Source organism: Anticarsia gemmatalis, chromosome 20, assembly GCF_050436995.1.
Source record: "Anticarsia gemmatalis isolate Benzon Research Colony breed Stoneville strain chromosome 20, ilAntGemm2 primary, whole genome shotgun sequence".
NCBI classification, from domain to species: domain Eukaryota; kingdom Metazoa; phylum Arthropoda; class Insecta; order Lepidoptera; family Erebidae; genus Anticarsia; species Anticarsia gemmatalis.
The window spans coordinates 5,520,591-5,547,209 of NC_134764.1; the positions used below are offsets into that span (position 1 = coordinate 5,520,591).

The 26,619-nt window shown below is 36.2% G+C and overlaps 2 protein-coding genes across 2 annotated transcripts in view; one reads left to right on the forward strand and one right to left on the reverse strand.

The window, feature by feature from the left end:
- Positions 1–3,903, forward strand: part of LOC142981726 (uncharacterized) — a 19,546-nt gene extending 15,643 nt beyond the window's left edge. The window contains exon 3 of the mRNA XM_076127821.1: positions 861–3,903. Within this exon, the coding sequence (XP_075983936.1) occupies positions 861–3,711 (2,851 nt within the window). The 3' untranslated portion in view covers positions 3,712–3,903. The remainder of the gene's footprint in view (positions 1–860) is intronic.
- Positions 3,892–26,391, reverse strand: LOC142981727 (ceramide synthase 5-like). The gene is made up of 8 exons (XM_076127822.1): positions 26,116–26,391; positions 15,884–15,998; positions 13,899–14,120; positions 11,281–11,502; positions 10,769–10,887; positions 10,080–10,224; positions 9,589–9,680; positions 3,892–9,252 (listed from the first exon to the last, which is right to left on the reverse strand). Exons 1-8 carry the CDS (start codon positions 26,292–26,294, stop codon positions 9,243–9,245), a joined length of 1,104 nt encoding a protein of 367 aa, XP_075983937.1. The 5' UTR covers positions 26,295–26,391; the 3' UTR covers positions 3,892–9,242.
- Between the last annotated feature and the right edge of the window lie 228 nt (positions 26,392–26,619).

The following is a 26,619-nucleotide window of genomic DNA, read 5'->3' on the forward strand; positions in this document are numbered from 1 at the left end:
ATAGCCTATAGCTTTCCTCGATAAATGGGCTATCTAACAATGAATAAAAAAAATATTTTTTCAAATCGTTCATGAGATTAGCGCGTTCAAACTCTTCAGCTTTATATTATTAGTATAGATAAATAAATCTAAGCTAATCGATAACGCGTTGGTGTAGAACTTTAACAATCTTCTTTCGAAGACGTACCTACACAACAGAATATGGTCAGCTAGTCCATCGATATTATCAGCTGCATGACTGCATTGAATAAAATCCATATGCCACCGGCACCCGGCACTCAGCCAGGGTAGGCCCGTGATTCTGACAATGGGTAGGTACTGCTATCATTTTATATTGGACCTTGGATTTGTAGATACGTTAATTGAAGATACTCATAACTACCTTGTTAAAATCTACCTATTACCTATAATATTACGCCTGTTGTACCTAAAGTGTACGCAGAGGTATAATACGCCCACATTTTGCTATGTACAATGTTAGTTCTATGTAGTACAGCGCAAGCTGATACTGTCAAATATCGGGCATGTAACCAAATTCCGAGATATTTTTAAGAATATAAGATATAATTTAGATCAAAATACTAATAACCCGAGAGCTTGTGTCGCTTACTCTACCACCCAAACCACCGAGGCAGTATTAAGTGCCTGTTAATGTATTAGCTACTTCTCTACCTGCTTATACTACTATAAGAACTAATGTTGGTTTGTCTGAATTTTTAGAATACCATCATTTGCATATGAATAATCTTTACTTTTCTGCGAACGCCAACGAAAGCTCTCAGAAGTTATTAACTTTCAGGAATTGTAAAAGCAAAGCATATAGAAAAATCGAACTCAAAGTTATTTTTCCATTGTTACAGTACGGATGAGGACGCGCGTCAAGCGATGATGCTCGACGGTGGGAAGATCAAGGAGATCCAGGTGAAGCTGTTGCTGAGCTCTCGCTCTGAGATGCACAAGGTGATCGAGGCGGCGCGGCAGAGTGTGCCGCTGCTCAGTCTCTCCACGCCAGCGCCCGCGCCGGCGCCAGTCGTCTCCGCTGCGCCCGCGCCCGTGCCGACACCCTCGCCTCTCCCCACTCCCGCCACCATCTCTGTACAACCACCAATAATACCCGCATTGACTCCCTTCTCCGCTGCACTCGGCAACAACCCGATGTCTGGTTTTGGTATCCCTGGCATTGGAAACCCCCAGGAGATTCCGCAGCCGGCGGTCATTGAGCCCCCTGCACCACTGGTTAGCCCCACGTCCAACTCGCTTTTAGCGGACGATGATAAAGATGATGATAAACCAGAGAGAAAACGCAGTAGAGAAAAAGACAGGCGACGATCTAGGTCTAGATCCAGGTCCCGTGACCGCGAAAGGAAAGAACGCAAAAGGGATCGTCGAGACAGGTCACGCTCGAGAGAAAGGGTTCGTCGCCGCGACCGCAGCCGCAGCAGAGAACGCCGCGACCGTAAGCGAGACAGAAAAGATCGCAGTCGCTCTAGAGATCGATCTCCATCCCGCCGTTCCCGCGATCGTAGAAACGAACGCAGCCTGACAGGCTCACAAGAAAAAGTCCTCGACATGCCAGAGGCGCCTAATGCGCCTACGCCTCCTAATTTCCCAATAATGAACCAAAATGTTCCCTCTCATAATATGATGCAAAACAACATGATGCAAAACGGTCCCATGGGACGTAATGACTCACCGATGAATCGTTTCAACGATCCGTCTATCGCCGAAGCGTTTAACAAGTTACAGGAGCTCGGCAAGAAGCGCAATCCTAATGCATTCCAGGGTGAACATAATGGTAACGGCGCAAGAATGAACAGTCCAAACAACCGCGGCGGCATGGGACGTGGCGGCGGTAACTTCCGTCGTGACGGCCGTCCCACGAGGTTCGAAACCGACCAACAGCGTGATTGCTGTGTCGCTATTAGAAACGCTCCAAACCACACGAGCTACGGTGATGTTCGTCGATTCTTCCCATTCCTAATCGACAAACACGGCATTAAAATGATCAATGATAATATGGGCCGTCGAACGGGAAATATTTTTGTACGATTTTGTGACTCTCGCTCGAAACAGCTAGCTTTACAGCGTAAGAGCAACGAGTTGAAAGGTGCAGAAGTAATTGTTGAAGCCCTTGACGACGGTGCGTATGAGTCGGCGGTGGACTCGTTCTTACCATACCGCGAGGAAAACGATGAGGAGGAGCCTCCTCTCACTATCGCCAGCATGGATAATAAGCCTCAGCCGCCACTCAGTGTTATTAAGATGTCGGAAGTACCAAATTTCGTCAAGGAACATGATATTATAAAATCTTTTAGTGATTTTTCACTTCTGTCCATTTTGCTCATCGATTGTCGGCTCACGAGAACCAAAACTGCTTATGTGCAATTTGTTAAACCTGAAGATGCAAGACTAGCCCTGGAGAAAAAAGAGAGATATATTTTTGGTAGAAGAACAGCTATCGCCACTGCTATATCCGTGGCAGAATATGAAAAAGAGAAATTAGCACATAACGATAAGTCGCAAGAAGCTTCGTCGCAGATGGAGCCGATGCAGGACAACATGTCGGTGCCGCGTGACCCGCGCCAGCGTCGTATGTTCGACAATGGACCCATGCATAAAGGCGGTCCTGGACACATGCAGGGTCAAGGACAGGGACCACCTTTCTTTACGCCTCAGTTTCCACAACAGCAAGGTTTTGCGGGACAATTCCCAGGTCCACAATTTGGTGGATATCCGGGCAACGGTCCGATGGATCCCCGCACTGCCGCCACAAACTGGGCTAACCGCCCGCCATTCCCCAATCAGATGGATCAAATGTCGGGACCTAAAGCAAACATGGACATGGACAACGAGCCTCTCGACTGCGTTTTGATGAAAGGTTTACCACGAGATGCTACGGATAGAACTATCGTAACTTTCCTTTCAGACACGGGTGCAGTGCCCGCTCGGATACATTTAATGTTAGATACAAACGGTATGCCATCGGGAGACTGCTTTTGCGAATTTAGATCGATACAAGAAGCGAGAATGGCTATCACCAAACACGGTAAAAACCTGGAGGGATGTCGCGTTACAATAGACCTGGTGCCGCGAAGCGTCGTCGAGGAAGCCCTAGAAGGGCCCAAGCAGCCAGAAAGTCTTCTCGGGAGCGGCCCTATGCCACCGCAACAAATGCAGCAACAATTTTTCGAACCGAATCCAATGCGCGGAGGATTCAGAGGCGGATTCCGAGGTCGAGGTGGCTTCGACCGGGGAGGCTTCGATCGAGGCGGGTTCAACAACCGCGGTGGCTTCGACGGCGGCCGCGGAAATTTCAGAGGTCGCGGCGGATTCAATGACAGAGGTCGTGGTTTCGATCGAGGTCGCGGCCGTGGCCGAGGTTTCGGTCGTGGAGGCGGCGTCGGCGGCGGGTTCAACGACAACGGACGTAACGACGACGACCAGGACCCAGCACTCGATGACTTCGGGGCGCCGGGATGCGTCGTGTCTATGGAGAACGTGCCCTTCCGTGCCTCCATCGATGACATCATGAGTTTCTTCTCGGAGTTTGAGTTGACGCAAGACGATGTGATCCGACGCTACAACGAGCGCGGACAGCCCACCGGCGACGCGAGGGTCGCCTTCCGCACACCCTTCGATGCCCAGCGCGCTGTTAAGACGCGACACATGGACATGATCCACGAGCGACGGATAAGCCTGTGTGTTTTGTAACCAATGCCTTACAGAGTGTAAATATTTAGTGTTCAGTTGTGGACAGTTTATAGTGCGAGAACACTACCCACCGTAGGACCGCTGCGGTGGTCATCGTTGCAATAAGTATTGCATATCTAGCGACGTGGAGACGCTTGTATACAGATGTTAGGACGTTTGAATTAAAAATAAAAGATAGACTTTATAATTAAATTCGGAGTTTTATTTTTCAAACGCAACACAGTATTATTGGAGTATACGATAACATCATTATTTGTGTACAAAAGAGAGCACTTTACGATAAACCAGTAACTGTGTCCAGGCGGAGCGATCATTAATAAATAATTTCCATCAATATAATACATAAACCCGCGTAGGTTCCGACTGCTACAGCACTCCTTGACTAGAACTTCGTCATACAACTAAAGTTCAACAAACCGTCACTCCGCGTGGGCACAAGTATAATAACATACATAAATATACACAGTACACGTATATACACAACATATACATGCAATTTATATAAAATGTTAGTTACACAAACTAATTCGGAAACTAGTGGTAATTTCGACTACATATTCATTTAATTCCATATAAATACTGAGCTTCAAACATTGCGAATACTAAATACAAACGATTGGGTTTATCTACTCGCTGTAGGAATCGCTGTTATCTGTTATTCATTGCAATACTCGACGCATTGAAAGCGTAAATTATTTTAAATATAAATACGTTAATCGAACAGTCCTAAAGCGTTCACAGCTTAAATACAACATTATTAAAATAAAACTAATAAATATGAGGTTTTAAAATAGAATGTTAGAAGTTGAAGAAATAGTGGAAAGTTTAAGAAATGCGTCCAAAAAACGAGATCAACCCGTACATTTAAATAATAAATCTCAACGACACAAGCTACGCTCCGAGATGAATTTCATTGCATTTAGGAATCAATCATTGGTAATAAATATCATACGAGCAAACACTTGAAATTAAAACGAGTTTTACAAGACGTATTCAAATACATATTCAGACAATTCGTTCTTCAGCTAATCTTGAACGAATAGCACCAACTACAACAAAGATAATCTTCCTTAATGCATTGAAAGTCACCTAATAATAACATTGAGGTTTTAGTCCCTTGTAGGTAACATGTATAAACATCATTGCTATCGAATAGCCTGCTACATCACACGCATTACAAACATGTACAAATAACTGTGTGTGAGACGAGGTTTATTAACATCTACCTCAAATAAAACAGCAAAATTATTCTTAGCCGGTATACAGCAGTCTGTTATAAACCTCGGTCATAACAACACATGCAAACTAAACTAATAATAAAACCAGAAATAAATAATAATTTTATCATTACACTTGATGATTCTTAAGACTTATATAATCATAAGTTTAAATAAACGACAGTTTATGAAGCTGGCTTTTACTTTTATTTTTATTTCACATTCACAAATCGTTTTTCATGAATACAACTGCCCGTTTCAATGCACCTTAACAGTATAGAAATAAAGGCTAAATTCCTACGCTAGCCACTCATCACTAAAACTAGACTTATTGTGATGCGATAACTTAAAACAAACGTGAAATAGTGACGCTACGTCGTGAACGAGAATATTATCACACACTTTTAATATTATACGTCAACTGCCTTTATGCATTTGAACAGACCATATTTTACTTTAAAAATTGACAGTATTCGACAATAGTTTATACTGCTCTTGTTGGTATTAAAAAATAGAAAAAAAGATAAAATAATTAGTTGGTTGAAAACGCCATCTTATATTCTAGATAAGCGTGATTTCACTCGAACAAAAGTGCAATAGCAAAGTGTGCAATACCCCTTAAAATAAAGTACAACTAAATATAACATTAAAAACAAAAAGTTGACGACTCCTTACATTAACACACATACATCATCTGGAAGGCTTAGATTGTGTTTTGTTGTTTTTTAAATCATTAACATCTGTTTGATGTTTCTACCCACGATGGTAGTGGCCTAGTGGGTAAACTCTTATACTAATACAATTTTATAATTATTTATTTCTCGAAAAGTGGATTATGCAGTCACATAATGTTACATATAAATACATAGACAACAACTATAAAGTCTCTGCTTACAATTAATCGCTGCGGTATATTTCAGGAAGCAATTATTGAAATTCCTTGACAGAATTACATTATCTATAATTTTGCTAACATTCTTCAATTTCGCACACGCGAAACGTGAATTTTGATGCAAAATATGCATTGAAATAGAAAACGTGACTTGAACAAGCGTTATATCAATTTCAAAGTCACAAACTTTAAATACATATAGTTCGTTTATAAGTCGGTAGGTACCTTGAAAATATATTTTCAGATTAGAGTATACATTTATAAATACACATATAAAATATATTATTTGTTGCACTACAAGAAATATATGAAACGGTCACAAGATAACGAAATTACATTCTCTTATATCTAGTAAATACATATGCAAACACTGTATAGATTTAGGTACAGTAAAGAGTTCCAAAAATGTAATTAAATATATTTTTATATACTGGCAACTGCCATATTTATAGTAGGTGAAGAAATAAAATGCAAGATCATCGTTACCTGCTTCATCAAAATTTAAAATTAATAAAAAAGATATTTCTTTGTAAGAAGGTACAGACTTCGGAATGCTGGTGTTGTAGAAATTAAACTGTTTAGTATAAAGGTACAGCGCGTAATACTTTTAATATATAAAATATAATTTTGTATGTGGCAACCCGACTGTGTATGTTATGTTACTGTTTCCGAGTAATATCAAATCACATATTCATGTAAGTGGAACTATTACTATTTAATTTCGTGTTTATTTTCGCAGTCGGGTGTCAACTGTTTGAAACATTCTATTACAATCCAACTACATGGTCCCTGTTACACGTCTGGGCCAGGAGTTAGACCCTAGATTACACCTAACACATTTATTAGACTACAAATTATATTACAAGACTATAAGGTGCAGTCAGTGTAGAAAACCTATTGTAGTTTAGAAAGATACTATAGCTACGCAATGGTAGCAATATTTATTATGAACAAGACTTTTTCATTCCTTATCCAATTAATTATTAAACTGATGGCTTACTCTGGACAGCATTGAATTTTAAATTGATCAAGTCAGATTCGAGCTTATATCAAATCGTACTCTTAAATTACAAACTAGTGCATGTCCGAATGCTGATTTAAAGTGAACAAAATGTGAATTAAACAATCAATTTAGTTACACTTTAATTCAGGGTCTTGTATTTTCGTTCAAGTTTGTAATTTGATGTGAACTAAGGGCACGATTGGCATTACCTCGAACCCAAATCGACCGTTTACAAATTCGATCCTTTCAGGAGTAAGCCTCCTGGTTTATAAACTCACTGCGGTTTTAATTTTAGTTTCAGTCATACACATAGATTATATTTTTCGTTTTATTGCCATATGACATTATTTCGTTTGTTCTACTCGACTGCACAAAACCAATGAGCTCATGCGGACCCAAGTTGGCCCACAATAAATATTATCCCACTATAAACAGCTACGTTTTGGCTTTACAAAATGAACTCAAAACGATGTTTGGTCCATCTAACTGTAGAATAAACAACACTTACACTAAACATTGAGCTTATACTAATTATAAACAAGTAATTTTTAAACATTATGGCATCGTTCGAAAAGAAAATCACAAAAATTTCAAGTAGTGTTATTAATTGCTGGGCAAACTCATAAGGTTTATAGAAAAAGCTGTTGAAAAATTGATGCTGAGGGGGTATATCGTATACCACATAGCACGTGCACGTTACGAACTACGAACATACGTAACATTGCTTGAATCGCACCATAAACATTAAAAACCATGTATGACATTGTGTAATAAAAATAGTAATAACTCTTTTCCAAATTATTGTGATATACTTTTCGAACGAGTCTTAATGAAGCATTTAGCCGATAGATGGCGCTAGTGGTACGACAACTACACAATATTCGTAACATTCATACAATCAAGCTTATATTTTATCGCGAGGTAAATAACATAAAAATATCCAGTATCGTTGCTAAAACATTTCGTTAGTTTAGTAACTGTACAATAAAAAAATAAAGAATAATATGTAGCTCCATTCATATCTTTAAGACATGATCAGATAATATAAGCGGTTTCTCGGTATTCTACATGAACCGTAGTATCTAAGCGTACTCCGCTAAACAATACCAACGCTCAGGTCTAAATAGGTCTAAGTCCTTTAATTTAGAACAGTACAGACATAAAACTATACGTCTAAATATGAATGAAGCGTTAACCGTTAAAGTTCACAATAAGATTATAAGACATTCACATATCCACTAGCGCCAATATTAAAAGGCTGTTTTATATAACCAATGCTTCCTCTCTAGGGCCGCGAAATGATCAATTACCATAATAAATTGACAAACTGTCGACTTATGTCGTTGATTATCATTATTTCATATTGCTAAGATCACTTGATTTTTATAACCAATCACACAGTTTGTGTATTCAGAAAGTGATCATTTGATGTGAATCTGCCCGTGACCATGATCGTGTAACTCGATCGAAACGTCGGGTGACAAAAAGATATATTTACGTTTATTAATTTAGTATTATGTGTACAAACTGCGATAGTTTAAAAACTTTAATGATCACTTATTGCTAACACAGAAATTTATCGATAAATCCATCTTTTAGCTTGTTTAATAATATGCTAAAAGGACATTTCAAACTTAGGTATGGTTCATGAAACTTAGCAATGTTTTTAAGCATCTTGCAATTGATAATTTCGCGGCATTTCTCAAGCCGTGTGGGCTCAAATAATTTCGTTGATTTAATGTGCGATTTACACTATAATGAAGTTCGAATACCGCTCGACATATAAACTAATCTGTGACACTAATATATTGTGAATTATTTGGTGATTTTTATATCCAATCACGTGTTTTTCTACACGATTATAGTTTAAACTATAGTTAAAATAACTGGGGTTAGTCGCTAGGGTGTAGTATCGGCTTTTAACTGGTTTGTTCAGGATTTATAAACTTCAGTGTCAGACCATAAACGTGACGGAACAGAATGGTTCTTAGTACTTCGATATTCACTGATTACGAAGATTTAAAAGTACGATTCGCAACGTGGACCGCCTGTTACGTGACAGGGTTAGAAGTTCGATCCCGACATGACAAAGGCAGCTTTTACGTGTATATAACTGTACATAAGACATTTATTTGTCTCTTGAACATGTTTGCTTAGACTATTATGCCTAGCTAGCGGTTTCTGACCAGGTTAAAATATCTATTTCTTGTAGCTATTACAATAGTATTTATTATTTAAATACATAACAAGATAATATGGATGTTTTTTCTTTCTATATTGCGAGTAATAAAGTCCAGCTTTGTATAGGACCAGGTTATGTATTGTTGATAATAGATGGCGCTGTATCTACGCAATGTGTCGTACAGATTGTATTAAATACCTGATAGATGTGTTTGGTGATTGTCTGATGACTTTATATCTATGTGTCCCTGGAAAACAAAAATACACATGTTTATAAAAGGAAAATTTGTGGGTACTTTCACAAACATAAGTTCAACAGCTACATTCTAATTCCATCATAGTTTGGAATCACTGGCAGTCAGTTCACAGGCTGACTGAATCTGGGACTGTGTCCGCCCAATTCTAGGGTTATATAAAATTTGTGGATAGAATAAAACGTATGTTTCGAATCGAATCCCCCTGTATAAGGTGTTGAACCTTTTAAATATTTGAACTTTTAATTAAGAATGGTAAGGTTATGCAGTAGTGTATAAGTATGCATGTATAATAATATAACAATATTCTTGAATTAATAAATCACTTACTTTCTACTCTTGGACCTGCTCGGTGAGCTGTGATTTGAGTTCTGAGGGCTATCACTGAAATCTGAGCCGGAGCTCCTTATGTCACCCTCCATCTGGAAAACACAACAATAATTGAGTTTAGAGTAAGATTGTTTAGACCATCATTAAACTGTGATCTATTGCACAAGTCGTAGTCGTTCGCCTGTTATTTGTCATGATCATGAATGAAAGTGACAATATAAATGTAGCTATTGCCGGCAAATCCGTCCGCGATGACTATAGTCAAATGACTAACTAACTTTATAGTAAGTCACGAACTAAACCACGAGCAAAAGCTAGTATTTCTATAGCCCGTATTATTCTGGTACATAAGTAACAACACTATCGAGTTTATTTAACATTCGTTCAATAGTTTTTGCGTGAAATTGTTATAAACAAGCAAACAAACAAACGGACATACATACATACATTCTCCAACAATCACATTGATAATATAAGTAATATGTATATACCTGTCCAGCCTGTAGCGCGGTGTAAGCGATCTGCAGTATGAGCCAGGTCCACACGATGTGCAGGACCAGTAGCAAACACAGCAGAGAGTTGAAGATGTAGTACGCAGGGAACATCGGTAGAAGCATGGGCGCACGGATTGACGTACTGGAAATAAAACATTTCAAATTTTGAGTCATATTCAGCACTTACTTTGTTACATTTACGTTGTGGACTTTAAGGACAGCGGCTACACGACAAAACCATGAAATAGTAATAACTATTGTATTTCAACGGAGACAAAATACATAGCTATACAATAATGTTAAAAGTTTGCTTCATCGTAATAATCTTCATACGCGCAGCTTGAATACGCAGTCTTAGAGTAAAATCAACAAATAGAAAAAAGTAGTCATAGATCCTCTCGTTTTTTAATTGAAATACGGTAAATAATTAAATATAATCTAAGCAAATTCTTGAAGTATGAATATAAAGATATATGTCTAAAATTACTATGGCCTTTACGTATTGTAATACCATAAATACATCGTTACAAACAAATTTCACCTTCAGTAAGTAGTTATAAAATTAACATAACACTATTACTCATACATTTTCTACACAATAGGTGTGATTTTTTACAAGATCAGCTGATTTTCATGTTGAACTTTGCCCTTAAAGTGACTAATTAGCATTGAATAGTATGACTCACCTCCATATGAGGTAGAAGGGATAGATGCCGACGCGCGTCGCGATCCACACCACGATCAGCATCAGGAACAATGTGTCGCATAGCTTCTGGTACTTCGCGTACTTCGATGCCTTCACAGCCTGCAAAATAAGATTTATATTTTTTTTTACTTGCTAGCTAGGTTTACAATTCAATGAGACTATGACTGGCAAGAGCTGGTAGAACCAAGAAATGAGAGAATATTTTAGTTGCGTGTATACGAAACTGCGTGACCAACAATCCGATTTTACCTAAGTGTAAAGGACGCGAACGTATACGCTCACGTAAAACTGCGGAAAAGGTACGACTGCATGAAAATGAATCATTTTAAACTATTCGTGTTAAAAGCGCATCGTTAAATACACAAACTATTGACTTATAAAAAAAGAGTTAATAGACATAGGTCTAAATAAGTCAATGCCAAATCAAAAGCTCTCAATAATGGGCTATCAAGCTCCATATATAAATAGAGCAAGGTCGACATTTGGATATACCTCAACGAAGATATCAGCGCAGTCATGGAGCAGAAGCACGAGCGTCCCAATGCGGTGCAGGTTGCACACCCAGCTGAAGGACAGCAGCGCGATGGTCGCGATGTGGTGCACGAACATCTGCCAGAAGTCCTTGCGGCGCACGTCCGTGAACTGAGACATTGTCAGCGACCAGTAGAACGCAGCCGAGATCATGTAGTACCACCACACATCGTTGGTCAAACCCTGAAAGAGGAAATAAATAAATAAAGCTACTTTCAAGTTTGTTATCTTGAACCATTAGGATTAGTGGATGTTGATCCTTGCTCGCTTTTAATTTGGAAGCAAAACAAAGCTTAACTTACCAAACATAACTATACATATTTCTTAGTAGTTTGGCGATGGCATAGACATTAAGATATGCTTGATCTAAGCCAATCTAAGGTCATACAAGACTTGAAATGACCCTAGATTTAATACCTTTCCTTATAGTTTCATACTTACATTTCACAATTTGCGTGCACGTGCACGTACATGCACGCATCGGACACGCAGAGGTCGTAAGATTATTTCGTACAATATTCATTGTACAAAACAATGGCTTAACACTTGTTATAGCAATTACAATAATCATATCAGCACGAATGGTTTTACAGTTCATTAACAGTTAATTGTTATCGTATCGGAAAATTAACCATTAAATTTACGACACATAACTGCTTAAAGTAAAAATTCCTAAACCTTGAGTTATCTGCTATAAACAGGACTAACTTTTCTTTTTATGAACTACTCCCGCACTAAGATTTGCTCTTGGATTGCAGGGACTCGTATAAACATACAAACGACGAACTCAAACCACAACCACACCTGAAACAACTATTTGCGAATAGCGCAAATAACCAGTTATGTGGAAATTGATCCCACGACCACGCAATGGTAGTGGCGTTACGACCGACTTAACCACTGCGCTACGGGGGTCGTCAAACAGAAATGATGACAGTAAAGTCAACAGCCAATTTCAAAAAATCTACTAATACACTGCTAAGTCTGGGTTTTAAAACTGAGACCTCACGACGAGCATTTATAACAATTATACAAATACAAAAGAACCTTGGGAGGAGGTGGAGATCATTTTTATCATAAATAATAAAAAAAAATAGCAAATACGTGCTTCTATAATTTGGCTATAAAAGTAATACATTTATAATATTCAAGGAGCATAGTGCCGAAACAGAGAAGTGTCGGTAACAGCATAATGAATATCTCTGGCTCGCGTATTAGCGTAACAATTAACTCAATTTACAACTATCAGTATTTTGAACATGTACTAATTATTCACGGCGTTAACAAGCCACTGTCTGCTTGCTAATTTGAAAACACTTTACACCAAATTTTCTTTTAACATAAAGTACCGCACTTCGTAAAAAAAATATGTTGTAATTTTACATACGATTCTAAATCAGTCCCCAAATGTAATCGCGGGCAATCATTCACACATACGGGTCAAAATAATATCCTCCGTTTTGGAGGGGGTTAAAAAAAACTGAAACAAAGTATAACGAGACAACACTACTGACCACACAAATACATATTCTAATTCCGTGTGGCCTGTGGGAATCAAACCCACGACCCAAATTCAGTGCCCACTTTAACCACTAAGCTACGGACGCCACCCATTGCTACATGCTATAAAAAATGTACAGCCGTAACGGTTTTTACAGTCATTCATTCATATTCATATCGTACGGTTAGTGGTCAACCTAGTGTCAAAGTTGTTCAAGCCGCCCGTAAGGCCTTTGACATGGCTTAACGACTGTTATCTTAGTAGACAACAACCGGGACCGACTTTTTACGTGCCCTCCGAAGCACGGAGGCGCCCAGCTCAAATACCACTATGCGGTCACCCATCTATAGAATGACCGCGCCAACGGTTGCTTCACCCACAGATCTATGTCAGACCGGTGAGCGCAACTGGCTACGGGCGCCTCGAATGGCCATGCCAACTATATGAATGAATGACAATAAAATGTAGGCCATTTAATCGTCACGCTTGGTCGCTCAATTAGTAAACTGTACGTATTTTTTATTAACTATTTCGGAAGTATTTGCTTTCGTTAGTTTAAAAATCTTAGATCCGTAATATCAGTATACTTTTAAACCGTCGGTAACTGACTGAAACTAGCAGTTATTTTAACGTAAATCTAGGTCAGAATTGACATGAATGGCCGTCGCATCTCTTAGACAAACAGTGGACATATTGTAGCTCGGCTAACACGTTTCTAAGCAGGTATTATCACGATCTATGCCACCATTATCTACTAGTTACATTGTTTCATGGAAAAATATAATAAGGATCATTGGTGTAAAATATTTATCTTGGTTTTCCCGATTAGTTTAAAGTAAAAAGAAGTCTATAAAAACAAAGATTACTTAACATCTTAACAGTAAATATAACTTTCGAAGTTGATTCAGCAGTTTCGGAGATCATCAGGCACAAAAAATTGATCTTTGCACTATTCATAACTTAGTCAACCGTTATTTCAACCCAATTTTAGCCTGACTTTCTGCGTTTTGATCGCTTACTCTCAGTCTTCAACTCTTTAGTCACATAAAACAGTAAAGTCCAAGTTATGTCGACTTACCTGATGAGGATACCCAATATAACACTGGTCGATGTCCCAAAGCCATTCCTTGTCCCACAGCGTGTACAGGCCGAAGGAGAAGTTGCACACGTAGAAGCAGACCTTCCACGCGTTCTCGCAGAACTTCACCAGGGTCGAGGGCTTGTCCTGAGCGCGACGGAGGCGGAACCAGCGCTCTATCTCGCGCTCAGACAGTTCTAGCTTCTTGGCTAGGAGTTGCGGCTGAAAGGAAACATTTATTATTTATTTTTTCAACAAGTCGACGCTAAGAAACCTACATGCTGTTCGGAAACCACGAATCAACGTTGGAAGGGTCACAGATACACAGATGAACTCATCATAATCTTAAATGGATCTTACAGTGCAATTATAAACTTTTATTGGAGTATGCATCTATGTGAGAGACACGACAGTTAAACAGTTGGTCGGAGTTTCTTTACTTATTGTTACTTTTGCTGTAATATTACCGACGGTTAAGGTGTCGTAGTTATTATATTCTGCACGATACTAATATTTGTTTTCTTTTTTTAGTCCTACAGTCACAAGTATGGTCATAATAAAGCCAAAAATAAAACTGACTTTGATCGGGTGTCTTTGGTCATTTTTCATAGGCCTTTCTCCCTTTAACAACAAATTATACGTAGCACATCATTTTCAACCACAAAAATCTTGGAATGTCGTGGTCAGTGCCTTAGTTACATGATTTATTCCGAACATTTTTACCTGAGATATTATTTAGTATTGTATTCGTAGCGTAACATAAACTAAGGTTACAGTTATTGTCATCACAACTAAGTAATTTGCCAACTATGTCAAGGTTATTTCAGATATAAAGATTTTAAGTTTACTTTTCATAGAAACAGTGAGATATTTCGTCCCGAAGAAGATATAGAAATCAATTGTTTCGGTATTTGTAGCATTGAATAAGCTACAAATTGTATTAATTACGGACTGTATTTTATAATAATATCACAGTTTTAAAAGAACGACACGTCATTTCAACTAGGTACTTTATTTTGTAGCCTAGACGCAAATTGTAAGTAGGAACACTGTTCGTGATATCTTAGAAAACCTATTGTATTTCATAGATCAAATCATCACTAATGTGTCAAACGTTGTTAATCGATGTACATATGAAATACTGTCCCGACCGTCTTCATAAAATGGCAAAGGAAAAAACGCTACTACCAACAAAATATGGGCTCGTAAAATACAATCTCATAAATTAAATTTTTATACTTATCTAAATAAAAGTTATCAAATACAGGGCAATGTGTCAGCAGTCCCGACAATCATCACATATTTACTCGGCCCACTTTCCAATATTTATGGTTTTGAAACACCACTACCACATAATCTGGCCGTTATCATCTTATGCACGTTATAAGATAGCAACAGTACTGTTTATAATACGTTTATATACAGCCACTTGACAGTGATTGCTCATCATATCAGTAGAATAAATATTGTAATTTTATCTCAGCTTTTGTGACTAGAAAATTATAATTGAGTACATAATGAAGTAATTTTTGACTGAATTGCACTAGGCTCTCCAAAAACTGTTGGTTTTGCTTTATGCTAATAAATGCCTTATACAAGTTACCCCGGTTTCTCAGGTACATTTAGCGGTAATTAAGTTTTAGGTAGCTCCTATAAATAGTCAGTTTGAATAGATAAACTACCGCTAAATGTGCCTCAGAAATCGGGCATTAATGTTTTGATAAGTTCGTCTGAATAAAACTCAAATGCGAAATGATTACTTAATTGTTCAAGTTCGGACCTGTGGTTCATGGAAATGTTTTATGGGTCAACTGTGACTTTTCAAACAAGGTATAGTTATCATAATAATGGCAATTTGAGACGACGATTCGCTACTAATGCCTGTTGATGTAACATAAACACCATCGGAAAATGTTAAATATGGAAAAAAAACTGTTTTTGGATAATTCTGTTATTTTTTGTCATTCTGTAAGAAGTTAACTTACCTGTTTAATCTTAGGCGTGGCTTTATAAATCTTCTCTAACTTAGGAATGTTGGGAGCTTTCCTCGGTTTTGAGTTCTTTATACCTAGGTATAAACCAAACGGAGCTATCGCGACTCTGAAACAAGCAAACAAAAGTTTATTAAATACACTCTATTCAGTTCCCAACAAGAGTATACAGTATATTATTATTATGTCGATACTGTGTGTGTGTAGAAAACCCTAATTTCTGTGAAAATATCACTAGGTCGTCTAAATATCATCCAGCGATTTTGGTACGCAAGACATATTTTGGCACACCGAGACATTTAGGTCTACGCAATAAAGGGTTTTTATACAGAGCATGTTTTTAAGGCTAGAATTACTGTAAAAGACCCTGTCGTAATAGTATAGATCTTCTTCTTCATACATCTAATAAAATTAGAATCAATTAAAAATGTTTTGTCTTGATCCACCTAGCGTAAAATCAGGTAATTTTCATTTCAAGATACTTTATACATCCGTTTGGCCGTAAATCCAAAGTTAATGTTCGTATACTATTTCCTCATATCGCTTTACACTTGACAGTGTACCAAATAAATTACTAACGTCGTTACGTGTCGTATAACATACTAACTAAAGTAAATTGTTTCGGGTCTAGGGGGCTATCACGTATCTCAGTTGTCAAACATTTGACGGTCACTATGCTGTATATTGTTTTTTTCTCTTAGAATATAGTGATTAACACGTAACATCAAAGCAGCAATGTATTGTATAGTGACCATCAATTTGACGTACACTAGCTGTCAACTGAGATACGTGATAAGCCCGCTGGTTGTGCTTTGTGTTCGTTGTTTGAAAGTTTGTAAAAGTCCCCGCGACAATAGCAATTAATTCTTAGTGCGGGAGTTTCTTTTTTTTCTAAATGGCCCGAGTATAGTAAAAGATACGCCCCTATAAGTATTGGTTCAATAATTTATTCACGGCTCCACGCTTCAGGTTCATGAACTTGACCAATTATCGCTATCCTAGTGCCCTTGTGATAATTTTGGGTCAGCGCAATGACACATTGACGTACAATTCATCTTTATTAGCATCATGCTGTTATTATATTCGTTCCCATGGAATTAATCAATAGTCGCCGGCAAACTTGGAACTAGCTGAATAAGGCTACGATAAAGAAATATGAAATATGGTAGTGAGAGTTATTGATATGTTAATGTTAGAAGAAAAATGTACTTTTTTCTTTTACTAGATAAATATGGTGTTCTATATTCTAACGTTTGCTTTTCTGAGATGTTCTGAGAAGATTAATGGTGCTGTTTTTTTTTTTCAAATCGGTATGCCAATTTGGTTCTGAATGTGTGACAGACAACAAATGGCGAAGATTACCTTAGTAACTACATCCATTATTATACGTATATTTTGTGTTTGTTTTAAAACTTGCCTAGGCAGATGTTAGTCACCATTTCGTTATCAATTATCAAAATACTTAATTATCTAAGTGGTGAGACGCTTGATTCATGATTCAACAGCAAAGGAAGCAAGTAGATGACGGAACGGATTATTTTATAGCACGCTATAAACATATTTTAAGCCATTTAATCCATAAACTGCTGCATTGCTGTGGTATGCGGGACTTAAAGTGCTTCATACCAGTAAAAGAATAGATTTAATATAACACCTATTAAAAATAAATCGTGTGATTTTTTTTTCTCTTTTACAAAAACTACTGAAAAGGTTTTGATGAAAAAAAATTGACATTAAGATAGTTTATCCAACTAATATTATAAATGCGAAAGTCTATGAGGACATCCATCCAATGTACGTTTGCTACTCTTTCGCGCAAAAACTACTGAACGGATTTCGATGGAATTTGGTAGATAGATAGATGATAAGCCTAAATTAACAAATAGGATACTTTTTTCGGATCTTTTCATACAGACGAAGTCGCAGACAGAAGCTAATAACATATATAAAAACATAGTATACTCTTTTATCCCGACCAGTATTTGAATGCGGGCGCAGTCGGGAGCAGATGTTATATAATTAAGAGTGATCTTGCTTGTTTATATTGTTCTGAGCGGTATGTAGGGCGCTCCCATTACGTACATGAGTGCTTCCCTTCGATTATCTCCGTCTGGAAGCAACCTCGTAAGATAACGCTCAGTAATACTGTGTGTTATTGAAGGTTTAATTAAGATTTTTAAGTGTCTGTTTATTGTCGTTAATATGTGAAGAGAAACTTTGGTCGTTGATACAACATGATATTTTTTATTTTATTCTTTGTGTGAGTTTTTAATTCATATCCGCCTCCATGGGCTGTTTTAATTACGCCTGATGTTCACTAAAGTAGAGAGGTATATGCTATAGACGTTTCACCATTAACAATGTTAGTCTTATGTTACAGGGGCGAGCCTTTTGCGATATATCTGGCATTTTACCCAACTCCGGGCTACTTTTCTAATATAAACTAGAAAAGAACAATAGTTCTTTGCACGACTCGGGATTAGCAGTCGAATACACTACCGATCGCGCCATAGTGCTCCTAACAAGTAGCCTTTTACATAAGTCTCTTAAATGTTTGATTACCTATTACAGTTCTACTTGGTATTTCAAAATATTTAGAAACTCTTCAATGTAAATATTTACTTATAAAACAATAAAAAGCTCCTACACGACCTGTAGAAATTGATAAACAGACGATACCCTCAATGTTTTTGTTCAAATGTGTAAACATTTCTATAAAACTGCTTTCCTCTTTAAGATACGGTCTGAGTCATAGATATACCTAAGAAAAAGTAGTGAATATAAAAATGGTTTTGTAAATACGATATTCAGACGGTGTTTATGGCTTCACGCATGTGAAACTTTGAACAATTGCTAATATACTTTAAATCTGAATTATAATTATTTTGATTACTTCGTATCAATTTCACTACATAAGTATTGCAGCCAGAATTGGAATTATCGTTTTAGACCGGGGATTTCGTTACTTACATTCTCAGGCTAATTTTCACTCAAAGATGTGTGGAATAAGGATTTTTCTTTCTCTTTATCTCATTTTATCTTCTCACTAAATACAATTACAATTTACAATTATTTTTTTAAGACAGCTCCCGCACTAAGAATTGCTCTTGTGTCGCGGGGACTTTTAAAAACATACAAACAACGAACAAAAAGTACAACTAGACCCGAAACAATCATTTGGAATCGCATAAATAATTGCTTCGTGTGGGAATCGAACCCACGACCTCCCAACGTAATGGTATTGGTGAAAAAAAGATAAAAAAATAAATAATATGAATTGGCTTGTTTTTCCTGCAAAACATAAGCCGCCATACAACACAGCTAGTTTTTCCGTTAAAGGAAAACAATATCTACTCTTTATTTACGATCATAACATAAAAATATAGGTACTACTCTATTCTAAATTCAGAAATGTTTGATCAATAAGTTTAAATTGTTAATGAGTTATTAATATAAAATTAAATCTATCGACATCGACCTTCGACCTACGTTCGCCGTAGCTTGCCACGAGAATATTCAAAGCTAGCTAAGCAAAAAGAGGTTCAAGTATTTAAATTAAGTACCTCTCCTTCAAATCGTATGATTTTATGCACATTACTTAATGAATAACAACTTATAGAGTAAGATCCCAGAGCTGCCAGACCTACGTGATTTTAGCAAAGCTGAAATTTTGAGGATTGTTAGTATAAAGGGTCTGTTAAGAGGTATGCACATCCACTACCTTGAAAGCGGGGCCGTTTCTGAGGTAGCGCGGAGTGAAGGTGCGTAAAAAACGACCCAACCCACGTTATAGTAGCAAAGTTGGTTTTCAGATATGTTATTAATGATATTATGTAGAATTAAAATTGACTATTGCCAGACCGTTTCCCGGGGCCATTACTTCTGCCAGACGCCTTAAATGTTATAAAAAAATGAGGTCAACTACGTCATAGTAGCAAGCCTAAATTTTATATATGTTATTAAAGGTACAATTTTAAGACCCCCTGTATGCGGACAGACCATTCCACGGGGCCCTTCGTCCCCTAGACGCCATTAAACTTTCCCTATGAGTGCGAGAGTAAGAGCATTATTCATACGCATAAATGAAAAACAATTGAATTAAAAAAATAAAAATTGAAAAATTATTGAATACTAACTGACCCGCGCATCTTTGCTTGCGTCACTTAAGAGAGATAGGTCAAAATGTTACATAAACGGGTTATGTAACATTTTTCACTGGGACTCTGCTCCTATTGGTCGTAGCGTGATGATATATCGCTTATAGCTTTTCTCAATAAATAGGCCATCCAACAGTAAAATATTTTTTTATTCGCACCAGTAGTTCCTGAGATTAGCGCGTTCACACAAACAAACAAACTTCTCAGCTTTATAAAATTAGTATAGATTAAAAGTACTTGGAATGTTTAGGAAGATAAGTAACATTATTTTAACATGGAAACGGTCTGGCAATAGTCAATTTTAATTCTACATAATATCATTAATAACATATCTGAAAACCAACTTTGCTACTACTTAGGTCACTACTTATATTTTGAGCCTTGACGAATCTGATTGGTTTAGACCCCATTTGGCGTTTTCATCGTAAAGTTTGATCTTTTTGACTACTACATTCCTAAGAAAGTTTTGAAATCTGCGCTGAAAATATTTTTAATATCGTCGATCGAAAATTGTAAGTGTGCGGGAAAATGGCATTAGGATGTTAACATTTTCGTGCAAATATTTTTTACGACTTTCGACGTGACTTATAGAAACAATCGTGTCTATATCGACTTATTTATTATTTTGGTGATAAAGTCTAATCCTTTGAAAATTTAAAACGCCAATAAATAGAGTTCTATCATTATTTTTTTTCCATCACCAATGAAATTCCTGAAGGTCGTCCAAGGTCACCAGTTGTCTCTGGAAAAATTGATGCTGTGCGAAAATTAATTATGCATTTTAGTTTCCTGATACAAGAAAAGAATGACACAATCCTAAAAATTATTTCCACTCTTAGATATAAAATATTAGGGAACAACATTTCCGATTAGAAGATTTTTTCTAAATTAACCAATTTTTTTTTACTACAGTTCGATAAGGTCCTCGCGCCGATTAGTGCAAACAAATGCTTGAAAAGTCCATCGTTTGGCTTCAAAATACGTGTATCAAATTGTAATAAAACAGGGATCTAGAATATAATGCGCATGAGCCCAAAAATAAACACCAGTCGACTTTATGGAAACTTTAAGATGAACCAAATCCAGAAAAAAATATTCGCGTTTGAAGCACTTCGGAACAAGTAGTCCCTTGATTTCTTATAAAAACTGTGTTACGGTGAAAAGTGCCTTAAGAAAAATGCAGAATGGTTAATTCTTATTGATTTATAACCAAAAATTTACCTAAAGACTGGTTTAAAATATGGAAAAATCACAAAATCCTACAGGCCTAGCTAAATAAAAACAGTGCCGGCCATAACGCATCTCGCTAAACAACCGGCTGTTATGTGCACGAAAATAATCGAATAAATTAGTTTCTCGCCATACACTACAGTTTGATATCAAATGACTTTATTTAGTTCCAAAAAGTCAAGAATAAATAGCATTAACCTTGATATTTCATCGGCACAAGAAACAGGTTATGCTTTTAAACACCCTGTTTTTGAGGGGTCTTCGCGAAAGAAAAAAAAATATTAAAAAAATATTTCTATCAGATAAAAATCTATCTAGATCACGCATAGGAATACCCGAGAACACGATAAACTAGTTTTCACTTACATATTTACCGTTTTTCATAGTTAGGCTCAAAATATAAGTAGTGGCCCACGTATAACGTGGGTTGGGTCGTTTTTTACGCACCTTCACTCCGCGCTACCTCAGAAACGGCCCCGCTTTCAAGGTAGTGGATGTGCATACCTCTTAACAGACCCTTTATACTAACAATCCTCAAAATTTCAGCTTTGCTAAAATCACGTAGGTCTGGCAGCTCTGGGATCTTGGTCCATTAGGTATTTATTTAGCACAGATCTCAACTCAACTCGTAAACACTGTATAAGTTTGAAATTGATTTAGTGTCCAGTTTTTACCGATAGGTGGGGGGGTTATTAGAAATTTTGTTGGATGGTATTGTTTTTGTCTTCGAAGGCTAAAAGCTTTAAATGCTCTTTTTAAAATTCGGGTTACGACGCTTAATTTTCTAGAAGACTTTTTTCAACTGCTTTTCGTTGTAACGTCCATCTCTGTGTATAACCCTGACGCGGTAGGTATTGCTTATACGAAATTGTAATTTTCTTTTGCAAATTACGATACATCATAACTGCATATCCTCGATTTGCAGATATCGATGCGTTGACGGCTAAGCGTCAACCAATAGTCGACAAACTATGATTTCTAGTTAAATGGCGTAAATACGATACGGCGGCGATACCTTTCCAATATAATAGTACGTTTGCTTGTAGTATAAGTAAACAAGTTACTTTACAAGTTACTTTTATCTAAACAAGTATGTTTACAAAGTACACATTCGATAAAATGTATTCACTATCTACGTCCGTAAATCCGGACCACACAAACAGTTGAGTTATTGACACAGGTTAATAAGGGCATATGTATGTCAACTCAATTGTGTTGAGCCAATGTACATCAATTACAGGCAGATAGTCATAATAATAGATAAGAGTGACATTATAGGCGTTATACCACAATAGATGTTATCGGAAACCAATAAGCGGTGATAGTGATGATGTTTGAAATAATATTACTAGAGTTATGGCAGTTGACCGTTGTTGAACGTCGAGTAAAGATTATAATATGAAACTTTATTGTAGCTTTTCAATTAGGAACTTTAGTCTCTAGATGAGTATTATGGAAGTGGATCTAGACTGGTCTTGTATCAAAATCTGTTCGAAATGTATTTTAGAAGACGGGCAAGGTTTAAAAGATTGTTTGCTTTAATTGAGACAACCCCGCACTAAGAATTGCTATTGTGTCGCGGGGCCTTTTACAAACATACAAACAACAACTATTTGTAGATCACACAAATATAATTGTTCCGTGTGGAAATCGAACCCACGACCCGAACCATAGTAGCGGCGTGGCGACCACTTTAACCACGGCGCCGCGGAGACCTTCACATAAAAACTACCTTGAAAAAACGGCTTCCTTTCTCTTATGCATAAAACTATCATACTAGGATGGATGTTTTGAAGGGACCAGCTAGACCACGAGTTGACTCACTGGCTGTTCAAAAAACAGTGTTTATTACAAAACTATAACGATTCAATGAAGGAAGTTTTTACTGTAGTATTGTTAACTGTATAATTGATAATTACGATAACACCTATGATTCAGATATCCATGTTGTATAACTATTTGATAAAGAACGTGATAGGCTTTTTATTAATTTAAGATTACTCACAATTTATTAGTGCCTTATGTAACTAAATATGTAACAATAACGATAAAAGAAGTGATAATGAACATGTGATGTGATAGGAAAAGAAAAACGTTTTTTATTTTGAGATCAGTGGTAGGTATTCACGAGAGATAGTATTGGAATACCTTCGAAGATCTTATATTTATCAGTGACAATGCATCGTACAGATATTTTCCAAGGATAAATAAAATAAAAACAACTTGAAAAGGCAAGTTGATTATAAAATTACCTATACTTTTATTTTGAAAGAAACCTACTGCCATGTAGGTAATGTTTGCAACGATCGTTCTTTGGTCTCTGTCTATCCTTATGGGAAAAAGACGTGATAATATGTCTTGCAGTCCTAATTTAACTAGTGGGACTTTTAGAAACGTACAATAAACGAACGCAATCCCATCAAATGATTAGACTTGAAACAACTGTAGGTACCTATTTGGAAGGTAAGAATCGAACCCAAGATTGCGCTTTGGGCAATGGTAGAGCGCCGTCCAAAAATCTGTTCAACCAACGGAAGAATATTTTATTTATCTTTGCGTAACAAAAAACTTCAGTGCACAAACATTTTGACAAAAAGTGTAAATAAAGTGACAATCGTAACTGTATTTCGGAGCCATGGGAAAAAGACGAACGTTTTTGTGAACGCTTAAATGTATAGACGGCTATTGTTAGGATTTTATACATTACAGCCGAAAATGTGGGCTTAATACAACAATATAACTGTACACTGTGTCATTCAAGCGAATGAGGTATTGTGATAATATAAGTACCTGTTTACTGATAAATTGTCAAATATAAGTGCTTAACTACATACTTGATCATTTAAAATTATTAGCTTGCGTGTATTGTTTGTGAAATTAATCAGTTTATTTGCTTTCTTAGGATGTAATGTACTAGCTTCTGCCAACCTAGTCCATATGAACAGATTTTCCAGGATTAAGTGTCAATCCAAGATTTGAACTATTTGAGTACTTTCATCAATAAAATTGTCAACGCATTCATTTGTTTTACGGTGAAAGAGTTACAAACACATCCTTACATACTTTCACAATTTCAAGCAATATTAATATGAATCAGTAGTTCAGTTATTAAAAGTGTAAATAATAATTTCGCATTTTAGTACAGAAGTCCAGAGTACAGATAATATTAGGAAAATCCGGCTTTTGAATAGTTTTGGATCAATGCTGTAACACATTAGTTTTCCTTCCCGCTTATAATCTAAAGAGCAGTTATGTGTGTATTATCTCTTATTAAAATTTATGGAATAGTGTTCGATCTAAGAATGGCTTGTACATCATTAACAATTCAATGAGACCTAAAGAAATAACTCAGCCATTAGATATAGATACATTTGTTTTAAGCATAAGAATATAGTAATAATATAATCAATAGTTTCTTTATATTTACTTGTAAAAATTTCTATGAATCAACAAATATTCTTTCAAGCTAAAATTGCATGAGGAAACAAGTTTCACTGCAAACATAGGGTTTTTCTCGAAAAGTGAATCATTTTACTCATAAATGAATGTCATTTATTATGTTTCAATGTAACTGACCCAAAATATTTCTATTTTAGGTCAATAGGAAAAGAGTTTTTTCCTTTGAATATCAAATTTCTGTGTATGGCACCTTTACTAAATTAATAAAATATTTTGGATAGATGTTTGTTACTCAATAACACTAAATTATTGAATAGATTTTACTTTGTACTCCAGGAAATTGAGGCAGAAGCTAGTAGGTATAATATGGTATATACTTCTATTGTGTTATAAAAGAATTTGTTAGTTAAATATAAAAGGGTTTTTATACATTGTCTAAGAAATATTGTATAAAGCATGTAATTTTTATTTTAAAATACTAAATAAGTAGGGATAATTACTATTTAATTGCAAGTTATCCAATTATAATAAGAGGTATTATAGCCAATTATAAATGGAAAATTTGTTGTGTTAATTTTTCTAATAAATATATTTTAATAATATTAAAAAGAACAAGAAACAGTTAAGTATTTTTAACATGTAGTTCTTTGAAGAACTAGTAAATATATTTATCTACAAGTAATAAATTATGTACCAGTTTATCTACCTAGGTATATAATTCTATGTACTAGGTAGGTAAAAGATAAGCCATTTCATTGTACCTAACTCTATATTGTAAGTGTACAATTTTACATAAATGACTGTACATAATATTGCACATATTGTAGGAAGTTAGGAAGTAGTTGAATGTCTAACTTTTTTGGCTGTATGAGGTCATACAGGAAGTCATACAGAATAAGTAAAAATTATATACACCTACATCAATAACACAATCTGTGCCTATGAATGTGAGTTACAACTCAAATACCACTGGTCAATGACATTCTACTACCAAACTCATTATGGAAATCATTAATGGCCATCAGTTACCACATTCCACAGTTAAAAAATGCATATTTTTTATAAACATGTTGTCTCTCACAGACATTTACATAAAAAATAAATGATCATAATAAACCATGTGTCTCAACAATCTGTATAATAATTTTGATAAGGAATACGTTTTGTACTTCAAAACGCCGATTATGGATTTACGCATTTTAAAAACTTTGATAAACGGACTGAATAATAACTGACTACCGCGATAATGACCCGCAATTTTGAAAGTAAAAAATATTCATAGTAGGTTTCACTAAAATTACAAAAAAAAAACATGAGTCAATGTTTCCTCGTCACACGGCATTCACCGCTCACGCGATGTTACATACGACGATTAGGTTATCACACAAGCTTCCTCGCATCACTTTACATTAGCATAATAAATTAAATTGAGTTACTTACTTCTCCAACACGTAGCGCAAGCATATAAACACCAACGCTAACGGTATAGGATAGAAAACGTGCGTGTAATCCGTGTAAACCACCGCCTTATCGGGACCAGGAGCAATATCTGCCCATGTTGTGTTCGGTGGCAACCACACATCTTCATTCCAGAATTTATCCAAAAAATACCGCAACATTTTTGGCACTAAGATTCTGTTGTGATTACTATTTCAATTGGAATCCGAATTTATTACTAGTTTACAATGTGTACGAGCACCTCACGACTTCATTGAGAAAAAGTGACAGATTGATTCAATGTTGCCATCGATGAGGTTTAGAACACCAACGTATTTCGCAATAATTTTTATATCACACCTTAAACATTTTAACATATAAACTGCAGCTTATATTTACTGAGTATAAAAAAGATATTAATTACTTAAACAATATTAGTTAATCGTTTGTATTATGTAAATAAGTGTAAAGCTAAGATACATTATTTACTACGGCTAGTTTCTTTAA

Coding starts and splice junctions, on each gene's coding strand:
- LOC142981727 (XM_076127822.1), bottom strand. CDS start 26,294: ATGTTGCGGTATTTTTTGGATAAATTCTGGAATGAAGATGTGTGGTTG. Junction 10,225..10,768: donor CCCTTCTACCTCATATGGAG/GTGAGTCATACT, acceptor TTTTATTTCCAG/TACGTCAATCCGTGCGCCCA. Junction 9,681..10,079: donor CCGCGCTACAGGCTGGACAG/GTATATACATAT, acceptor TGTGTTTTCCAG/ATGGAGGGTGACATAAGGAG.